The sequence below is a fragment of the Salvelinus sp. IW2-2015 genome, linkage group LG27 (assembly GCF_002910315.2).
Source record: "Salvelinus sp. IW2-2015 linkage group LG27, ASM291031v2, whole genome shotgun sequence".
NCBI lineage: Eukaryota > Metazoa > Chordata > Actinopteri > Salmoniformes > Salmonidae > Salvelinus > Salvelinus sp. IW2-2015.
In genome coordinates, this window is record NC_036867.1 from 12,900,720 (window position 1) to 12,911,599 (window position 10,880).

Below are 10,880 nucleotides of genomic sequence, written 5' to 3' on the forward strand. Positions count from 1 at the left end.
AAAGAAAAAGTAGAAAATTGCTTTAAAAAGCAGGCAAAGGTTTTCCTTTGGACAAGGTTGTCTAAGTAAGACCAACCACTCCACTGCTGCTTGTGCTCCCTACCACTGGTCAGATGTATTTATTTGAATGATTGGTATGATGTGCAATGAATAGAATGAACAGCTTCCACCCCCAAGTCATAAGATTTCTGAACAATTAATCAAATGGCCACTGGACTATTTACATTGACACTCCCCTGCATTTGTTTTGTACACTGCTGCTACTCGCTGTTTATTATCTATGCATAGTCACTTCAGCCCTACCCACATGTACAAATTACAAATTGTATCCCCGCACAGTGACTCGGTATCGGTACCCCCTGTATATAGCCTCGTTATTGTTATTTTATTGTGTTACTTTTTATTATTTTTTACTTTAGTTTATTTGGTAAATACATTCTTAACTCTTCTTGAACTGCACTGTTGGTTAAGGGCTTGTTAGTAAGCATTTCATGGTAAGGTCTACATATGTATTCGGCGCACGTGACAAATAAAGTTTGATTTGATTGTTTTTTAAGGCCGACATGTGAAATGAATATGGTTGATTCTTAATGTTAGGGAAAAGTGCAGAAAATAGTGCCACTTTCTAGGTTGTCAATATAAATTAATGTATTTATGGTTGTTTGTAGTTTTGGAAACAAGCGTTTTTCATAATACTTTTAAGTGATACCCTCTGGGTCCACATTGTACATTTTGTTGGATACAGTGCATTCAGAAAATATTCAGACCCCTTGACTTTTTCCACATTGATACGCTAAAGCCTTATTCTAAAATAAATTAAATATATTTTTTCCTCATCAATCTACACACAATACCCCATAATGACAAAGCGAAAAAAAAGTTTGGAATTGTTTGCAAATGTATTAAAAACAAAAATACCTTATTTACATAAGTACTCAGACCCTTTGCTATGAGACTCGAAATTGAGCTCAGGTGCATCCTGTTTACATTGATCATCCTTGAGATGTTTCTACAACTTGATTGGATTCCACCTGTGGTAAATTCAATTGATTGGACATGATTTTGAAAGGGACCTGTCTATATATGATGCCACATTTAACAGTGCATGTCAGAGCAACAACCAGGCCACGAGGTCGAAAGAATTGTCCGTAGAGTGCCGAGACAGGATTGTGTCAAGGCACAGATCTGTGGAAGGGTACCAAATAATTTCTAAAGCCTTGAAAGTTCCCAAGAACACAGTGGCCTCCATCATTGTTAAACGGAATAGGTTTGAAATCACCAACACTCTTCCTAGAGCTGGCTGCCCGGCCAAACTGAGCAATCGGGGGAGAAGGGCCTTGGTCAGGGAGGTGACTAAGAACGTGATGGTCACTGACAGAGCTCCAGAGTTCCTCTGTGGAGATGGGAGAACCTTCCAGAAGGAGAATCATCTCTGCAGCAGTCCACCAATAAGGCCTGGTAGTGGCCAGATGGAAGCCACTCCTCAGTAAAAGGCACATGACAGCCCGCTTGGAGTTTGCCAAAAGGCACCTAAAGGACTCTCAGACCATGAGAAGTAAGATTCTCTGGTCTGATGAAACCAATATTGAACTCTTTGACCTGAATGCCAAGCGTCACATCTGGAGGAAACCAGGCACCATCCCTACGGTGAAGCATGGGAGTGGCAGCATCATGCTGTGGGGATGTTTTTCAGCGGCAGGGACTGGGAGACTAGTCAGGATCGAGGGAAAGATGAATGGAGCAAAGTACAGAGAGATCCTTGATGAAAACCTGCTCCAGAGCGCTCAGGACCTCAGACTAGGATGAAGGTTCACCTTCCAACAGGACAACGACCCTGTTGGACATTTTTGTTGCTTTGTCATTATTGGGTATTGTGTGTAGATTGATGAGGGGGGAAAACTATCTAATTCATTTTAGAATAAGGTTGTAACGTAACAAAAAGTGGAAAATGTCAAGAGGTCTGAATACTTTTCCCGAATGCACTGTATGTTGGTTACCCCAAATAAATGCAAATAAAAAAAGCAAACACAATTGAGATGAGCCCATAGATGAGCCCTAAAACAGCTCATCGCAGAGTGTGGGTGACTGCATACTTGGGAGTGTTTCTGAAAGTGGGCGTTGCAAAAGAAGTGTGTGGATCAACAGCGATGGGTCTAACATTAGCGCTCCACTATCGGTTAAACCAGCTTAATGTTTACATAGCAGGTGAAGAGAACCAACGTAGCAGATTAGGAGAATTAATGTGTCGGGTTGGGAGAATGAGGTTAAGGTTAGGAAAAGGTTTAGGCATAGCTAAAATGCTACAGTTGTCAACAATCGACTCATCGTGCAGCCCAATCAGCTACGCAAAATGGTCTTGAGTAGCTACAAATCTGCCCAATTAGATGATTCGCTTTCCATACAACCACTTCTGTTGACACGACCACTTTCAGACACACTCCATGTGTGCAGTTACCCATGACTCCATCAGTCAGCTAATGTCGCACCTTTAGAGACTCCACTTCCTGTCTCAGTTTCTGTAGTTCCTCCTCTCTCTCCTGGATTATCTGCTGGCATGTCTTCAACTGCACATTCACATTTTTCTGTGGACAAACATACAGACAGTTGTAATTGACATCACACAATGGATCAAAACAAATCCCTTTCTGATAGATACAGTACCAGTCAAAAGTTTGGACACACCTACTCAATCCAGTGTTTTTCTTAATTTTTACTATTTTCTAAAATGTAGAATAATAGTGAAGACATCAAAACTATGAAATAACATGCATGTAATCATGTAGTAACCAGAAAATTGTTAAACTAATGAAACTAGATTTTATATTTGAGAATCTTCAAAGTAGCCACCCTTTGCCTTGATGACAGCTTTGCACACTTTTGGCATTCTCTCAACCAGCTTCATGAGGTAGTCATGAATGCATTTCAATTAACAGCCTGCCACATATACATGTACCTCTTATACTAAGCCTATAATGGCATACCCATCCATACCTTTTTGGTAGCCCCCCGAGCAGCAGCTGAGTCTTCAGCTTTCAGCTTATCATCATGATGAGGACATGTGTTCTCCTGTAGTGGTATAGATGTGCTGATCAGCTTCTGATTCTTCATGGCTAATGACTTATAGTGAGGACGCAAAACAGGTTCTGTGTCTCCAGGTCCCGTGTGTTTCTCAGCATCATTGTCAGCTTGCAGCCCGGTCTCCTCCATCTTTTCCACCAACTCACCAAGCTGGGCCGTTTCTTTCTAGAGAGAAAAATACACACACAACAGAAACATTACATCCATCATCTAAGACATTACATTTTGGCAATGCAATAATCTGTAATATTATAGAATTGATAGAACTGTAACTGTAACTGTAATTCCTACAATTGATGCTTATCAACTACATACTATGGGTTTAATAGCATAGAACAAGAAAATGAAACAACTAAGAGGTTAGATATGGGTGTTTAAAGAGGTAGACAAATAAATGGTCATACCTTTCGGCGGTCCAGTATATCCTGTAGCATGCTTGTGATTCTGGGGGAGGTCGTACTATCCTTCACAATCTTCACAATCATGTTGTAGTACTGATCCATTCTGGGCTGTGGAAGTATAGACAGGCCAGGTGAATGTAGTTGACTGATTTATAGATCTGAATCTATTGGATTGATCAATCCCAAAATGTGGAATAAAAATGCCATTGATTTTGCTGTCATGGATAAAAAATAAAATGTTTTTATTTTGTTCAAAAACAGACAGACGGATGGATGGACGGACAAAATGCTGTACCCTGGCCTTCTTCAAGTCCAAGTTCTTTCCGATGGTGTAGAGTAATGTGCAGAGACCCTCCAGAGAGTTATCATCTCGGTTCTTCAGCAGCTTTACGATGACGTCGTGCACGATGCACTCAGTCAGCATCTTCAACTTGAACAACTCACACATTAACTTGATATTGCCTAGCGACTGCCTCCGCTCCTCGGTCTTGGCCTCCTCCAGCTCCTCCCTCACTCGCTGGCGCTCCTCCTCCTGGAAGGAATCAGGAAAGTTAACAAGTTAAACTATACAAATTGTTACTAGTTAGATAACAAACCGTGTTCCAATTATCAATTGAAGGGAATAGCACCACAATATATTATCAATGCACAGTTAGGGCAACATAATCAATCGCACATCAAAGCATTAAAGTCATACAGAGGAATGAATATAATTTTGATCAGATTAGAATAGAATATCTCAAAAAGATGTTTCAAAGTGTTGGTCTATAATCTAGTCGACAGTGTGTCTGAAGGGATGGATGTGCTACCTTGGTGATGGCATCCACCATCTCCTGTTGTTGCCAGAAGATTTCACGACTGCTTCTCGCCATGTTCTCAAAGTTTCTTTGGACTCGGTTCAGAAGCAGGTTGCGGAAATTTACTGTCACTCCTGGATTGGCAGCAGTGGGTACTTTAAGCTGAGGAGGAGGATATGCAGAAGGGAGAAAAAACTCAAGTTAAAAGCACAATATGTATGATTTACTGCTGTTCTTGGTGTGTGGTCACTGGCATTTGACAAAAATAGCAATCACCTCAGCGACAGACAAAATAAACACAGAGGGAGAATTGTATAGATGCAGACTTACCCCCATGAGGCAGCGGCAGATGTTGGCATAGGTCGCAGAGCTGGTAGGTTGTGCCAGGGCCCTCTCATATATGAGGTGAATGATGCCCTTCAGTCTGGCCTCTGTGTTAATGGTGAACTTAGTAATTGCCTTCATCGATTGCTGGAAGTTGTTTTGATTTACCCTATCCAGGATGTAATTCATTTGAGCATACAGTTTCTGTGTCTTCTCTGGCTCTGGATCCTGAAACTCCTTCTTCAAGTTATAAATTGGGGGACAGGTGAGGCAGTGACATAGACATCAAAGTTAAAGAGGGTAAGGAGGTCAGAGAAACAATTAGGGGGCAGTATGATATCACCAACAATTTAATCAGGAGGGTATCACTGAACACACATATACCTACTGTGTACATACAAACTCTGCACTTACCAAGTCCTGTTTTTCCACAGCCTGTCCACTAGAAGAGGGAGCTGGTGACTGGGTTTCTTGTTTGCATGTCTTGGTCCCACTCATCTTCTTCTGTGGACAAACATGCACTGGTATTGAGGCAATACTACCGTGGTATTACAACATTATACACTCTTCCTGAATGTTATATTGTGATAGATAGAAATGTGTCTTTGCCTTCTCTGGTAGATGGGAGGGGCCTGTGTAATTCACTGAACTCACATGACATGCAAAGTACAATGTACACGTAGGCTAATTTCATACTGTGCCACATTCAATGATACTCCGTGTAATTTTGTCACTTGCAGACATGAAAACGTTATTATCCATACCTTTTTCTTGCTAACCAGGTGCTGATTTCTCAGCATGTTTGCTGAGTATTTCCTCAGTATGTTTGCTATTTCCTCAGTATGTTTCCTCAGTATATGACTTGGAGTATATGACTATGTTTCCAGATCCAGTGTCATCAGTTTGAAATCCAGTCTTCTTTATTTTTTAAATTTCATCAAACTTGGTGTTTGTGTCTAGTACAGGTCTTGGGGTGTAGGTCTCTCTGCACTGGTAGAATATGTGATAAGGATTACGTTGGTCATCCTGATCCCAGTTACCAATACATAATTTGCAGTAACTCTGTCCACGGGGAATTCTCACCGGATTCAGTAAACCCACACAGATTAGACAACTTGTTTTTTTCTGATTCAAAATATCAATAGTTTGAGCCACAGTAGTTGAGTCACTGCAGGTTACTAACGTGCGATATTTCTGGTGCGTTACTGTACTGCTACAGCGCAGTTGTTGGTTTTGTTTCTTGTACTGCTAGTGTAGCACAATATAGACCACCGCCTGTAGTTTCCAATGTGAGCAAATGACTCCTAGTGGATAGAACAAACAACCAGGGGGGCAGAGCCAAGCACGAGCTAGCGAGAGCCTATTGGCGCGTTCTAGCATATATTTGCGTATTTCTGTTAGTAAACGACTCTGAAGTGACCGTGTACAATAACTCAATTCGCCCTAGCACTCCTTCTAAACAACGACATTTTAGAAACGTTGGCAAAGGGTAAAGTCTAAAAAAAACTTTGTTCACTCTGTTCGTAACATATTTTAGTTTTGGAAACAGTGGAAAAAAGGAGGAACCCGCACACTGTTCTTGATAGTATCACTGCTATCATTAAGCATTTCGCTATACACTCGCAATACACTCGCAATAACATCCAATAACATTTCTTCTTCTTCTTCTTCTTCTTCATTGAGGTTTAACGGTAGTTGGCATCCAATTTGTTGCATTACCGCCACCTACTAGACTGGAGTACAACTCCATTACATTTAATGTATTCCTACCTCATGCCATCATCCTGAAAGGATGGGACATCACCACTTAACACACCCTGTAACTCTTCTGCTGTCAAGTCTCGCACACCCAAATACCTCTATGCAGCTGCCACCACAACCTCAATTTTCTGAGACTTCCGATCCATCCCTGCAGTACAATTAATAACCATTGCTATAAATGCTAAAAATCCCATTTTACTGAAACTTATATCACCTTTTGGCCTATCCCTCTGTACTGGTATATCTCTACTACTCTCACCACTCTTCCCCCTTAACCCATCTTCCTCTACTTTCTTCAATGCCTCAGCATATGACAACTTCTGCACTACTGTAACCCTGGAAACCTCAACCTGCCTCTCTCGCACCGGACATTTCTGATCCCCAGCTCCATGGGCACCCCTACAATTAACACATTCCACTACTTTCCCCAATACTACACATTCCCTTGTCTCATGCCCTTCTGCACATTTCTCACACCTTGGACCCTCCTTTATACACACTGCTGCCACATGCCCATAAGCTTGACACCTGTAACATTTTAATGTATTTGGCACATACGCTGTAACTTATATATCCTAACTTCACTTTGTCAGGCAAAGACTCAACTTCAAAACTCAAAAGAACAGACAATGAATCTTCTGTTTCCCAGCTCTCGCCACCCTGTCCGCGTGGCATCAAATGACGAGCATCACATACACCGGAGATCTTTTCCCTCAGCTAGGCAACTTTTATATCTACTGCCACCCCAGTTAACACTCCTTTCATTGGTGCTCTTTTCTTGAGAACAAAACCATTCACTTTTCTCACCCCCATTCATTTTACTTTAAGCGCATTCTTCCTCTGCTAACAGAAACACAAACAATTATCACTAGACCACTTCTAGTTACCCTCACCGATTCCACATGACCCAACTCTTTTTTCACCCACTGTGAAACCACAAATGGATCAGCCAAAAGGCAAGAGTCCACTTTTTCCATAAACTTCACTCCTACTGTCACAGACTCTTCTTCACCCTGATCCTCAGTGCATACCTCGGTCTCCGATAACTTTACCGCACCTATCACCTATTCCCTTTCTCCTGTCTTCAGCTCCCTCTACTTACACCTTCTACCATTCTTCTTTGACAAACCATCTCCTTTTTCCCCCATAATTTTTATCCGACTCAAGCTCACCCTCTTCTTCCCTCTCTCTCTTAGGGCTCTTCTCCCTCTCTTTTTCCCTCCATTCCTCCGTTTTCCAAGTACACGTCTTCTTATGATAATACTGCTGCTCCATTCCTGACAACCATCTTGTTCTTGCTTTCTCTAGGGACTCCATTTTCTCCTTCTTTCTCGACACGTCATGACCCTCGACTCAATACTATCTCCTTTTGTGAGTTTTTTAAATTAGCACCCTTATGTAGACCTAGCCCCACCCACATCCGTTCCACGCATCGAATGACATTACTCAATGACATGGACCCCAATCTCAAATTCACTATTGAATTTGACACTAAACGTGTTCATTACCTTGATATGTGGACTGAGAAATCGACTGGAACCTTGTTTACAACTCTGTATAGAAAAGAAACGGACAGAAATACTATATTACAGGGGGACAGCTTCCACCCTGACACTGTCACGTTCTGACCTCTATTTTCCTTTGTTTTGTCTTTATTTTGTATGGTCAGGGCGTGAGTTGGGGTGGGCAGTCTATGTTTGTTTATCTATGTTTTTCTATTTCTGTGTTTGGCCTGATATGGTTCTCAATCAGAGGCAGGTGTTAGTCATTGTCTCTGATTGGGAACCATATTTAGGTAGCCTGTTTTGTGTTGGGTTTTGTGGGTGTTTGTTTCCTGTGTCAGTGCTTGTGCCACACGGGACTGTTTCGGTTAATATCACGTTGTTATTTTGTTTTGTGTCATGTGCAGTTTATTCGATTAAAACATGGACACTTACCACGCTGCGTCTTGGTCCGATCCCTGCTACACCTCCTCTTCAGACGAAGAGGAGGAAATCTGCCGTTACAGACACATTAAAAAGAGGACTTCCAAGAAGCCAGTTTTTCAGACTGCACAATACGTATATGCCACTCCACAGAGGACTATCTAGAAAAAGCAGCGGAGATGCGCAATAGGTTTCTAAGAAGAGGCTATTCTCCACAATGTGTGGATGAAGCTCTTAATTTGGCATTGGGGAAAACACGAGATGAACTGCTACAAAGCTAAAGAACACTCTGTAATGTTAACAACCACATATACTTTGAACTCGCAAAAAGTGGGAGATGCTGTCAAGAAACAGTTGCATGTTTTATCATCGGACCCAGCTTTGACGGCTGAATTTAAGAATCCACCACTTATTGTATATAGGAGAGGTCACAATGTACGCAATAAATTGGTCCATGCCAACTGCCAGCCACAAAAGAAATCAGCCAGGCTCTTTTAAGCCCTCTTCCGAATGGTAGCTATAAATGCAGAGGTTCCGCACAGTGCAACAATATGATGAAGTGTGAATATTTCTGCCATCCACATACAGGAAAACGTTTCCAAATAAATTACATTATTACGTGCTCCACCACCCATGTTATCTACATTATTAAATGTCCATGTGGGCTGTGCTATGTACAGTTGAAGTCGGAGGTTTACATACACTTAGGTTGGAGTCATTAAAACTCGTTTTTCAACCACTCCACAAATTTCTTGTTTACAAACTATAGTTTTGGCAAGTCGATTAGGACTTTCTACATGACACAAGTAATTATTCCAACAATTGTTTACAAACAGATTATTTCACTTATAATTCACTGTATCACAATTCCAGTGGGTCAGAAGTTTACATACACTAAGTTGACTGTGCCTTTAAACAGCTTGGAAAATTACAGAAAATGATGTCATGGCTTTAGAAGCTTCTGACAGGCTAATTGACCTCATTTGAGTCAATTGGAGGTGTACCTGTGGATGTATTTCAAGGCCTACCTTCAAACTCAGTGCCTCTTTGCTTGACATCATGGGAAAATCAAAAGAAATCAGCTAAGACCTCCGAAAAAAAATGGTAGACCTCCACAAGTCTGATTCATCTTTGGGAGCAATTTCCAAACGCCTGAAGGTACCACGTTCATCTGTACAAACAATAGTACACAAGTATAAACACCATGGGACCACGCAGCCATCACACCGCTCAGGAAGGAGACGCGTTCTGTCTCCTAGAGATAAATGTACTTAGGTGCAAAAAGTGCAAATTAAAGAACCTTGTGAAGATGCTGGAGGAAACAGGTACAAAAGTATATATATCCACAGTGAAACGAGTCCTATATCGACATAACCTGAAAGGCCGCTCAGCAAGGAAGAAGCCACTGCTCCAAAACGACCATAAAAAAGCCAGTCTACGGTTTGCAACTGCACATGGGGACAAAGATTGTACTTTTTGGAGAAATGTGAAGAAATGTGATGAAATGAAAATACAACTGTTTGGCCATAATGACCATCGTTATGTTTGGACGAAAAAGGGGGAGGCTTGCAAGCCGAAGAACACCATCCCAACCGTGAAGCACGGGGATGGCAGCATCATGCTGTGGTGGTGCTTTGCTGCAGGAGGGACTGGTGCAATTCACAAAATAGATAGCATCAGGAGGCAGGACAATTACGTGGATATATTGAAGCAACATCTTAAGACATCAGTCAGGAAGTTAAAGCTTGGTCGCAAATGGGTCTTCCAAATGAACAATGACCCCAAGCATACTTCCAAAGTTGTGGCAAAATGGCTTAAGGACAACAACGTTAAGGAATTGGAGTGGCCATCGCAAAGCCCTGACCTCAATTCTATAGAAAATTTGTGGGCAGAACTGAAAAGCGTGTGCGAGCAAGGAGGCCTACAAACCTGAGTCAGTTACTCCAGCTCTTTCAGGAGGAATGGGCCAAAATTCACCCAACTTATTGTGGGAAGCTTGTGGAAGGCTACCCAAAACGTTTGACCCAAGTTAAACAATTTAAAGGCAATGCTATCAAATTCTAATTGAGTGTATGTACACTTCTGACCCACTGGGAATGTGATGAAAGAAATAAAAGCTGAAATAAATCATTCTCTCTACTATTATTCTGACATTTCACATTCTTAAAATAAAGTGGTGATCCTAACTGACCTAAGACAGGGAATTTTTACTAGGATTAAATGTCAGGAATTGTGAAACTGAGTTTAAATGTATTTGGCTAAGGTGTATGTAAACTTCCAACTTCAACTGTAGGTAAAACCTCCCGTTCTCTCAAACAGAGAATCAGTGAACATAAAAGTTAAATTAGGAGAAACGAGTGGGATTATCCAGTCGCAATACATTTCAAAACTTCTTCGGGATCGGTGTCCCTTCCACGGGACGGTTGAGCTAACATAGACTAATGCGATTAGCATGAGGTTGTAAGTAACAAGAAAATTTCCCTGGACATAGACATATCTGATATTGGCAGAAAGCTTAAATTCTTGTTAATCTAACTGCACTGTCCAATTTACAGTAGCTATTATAGTGAAAGAATACCATGCTATTGTTTGAG

The 10,880-nt window shown here is 41.4% G+C and overlaps 1 protein-coding gene across 6 annotated transcripts in view; it reads right to left on the bottom strand.

Moving 5' to 3' along the window:
• LOC111953190 (probable DNA double-strand break repair Rad50 ATPase) overlaps nucleotides 1-6,226 on the bottom strand; it is a 31,616-nt gene extending 25,390 nt beyond the window's left edge. For 4 of the 6 annotated variants that reach the window (XM_023972290.2, XM_023972292.2, XM_023972291.2 and 1 more), the window contains exons 1-8: nucleotides 5,365-6,225; nucleotides 5,015-5,104; nucleotides 4,607-4,840; nucleotides 4,289-4,438; nucleotides 3,775-4,011; nucleotides 3,483-3,587; nucleotides 2,992-3,243; nucleotides 2,487-2,582 (exon numbers count right to left, since the gene is read on the bottom strand). In XM_023972290.2, the coding sequence (XP_023828058.1) occupies nucleotides 2,487-2,582; nucleotides 2,992-3,243; nucleotides 3,483-3,587; nucleotides 3,775-4,011; nucleotides 4,289-4,438; nucleotides 4,607-4,840; nucleotides 5,015-5,104; nucleotides 5,365-5,400 (1,200 nt within the window). In that variant the 5' untranslated portion in view covers nucleotides 5,401-6,225. Of the gene's footprint in view, nucleotides 1-2,486; nucleotides 2,583-2,991; nucleotides 3,244-3,482; nucleotides 3,588-3,774; nucleotides 4,012-4,288; nucleotides 4,439-4,606; nucleotides 4,841-5,014; nucleotides 5,105-5,364 lie in introns of all 6 variants that reach the window. The other 2 variants (XM_070435392.1, XM_023972288.2) reach the window with 2 other exon arrangements.
• Nucleotides 6,227-10,880: the final 4,654 nt, after the last annotated feature.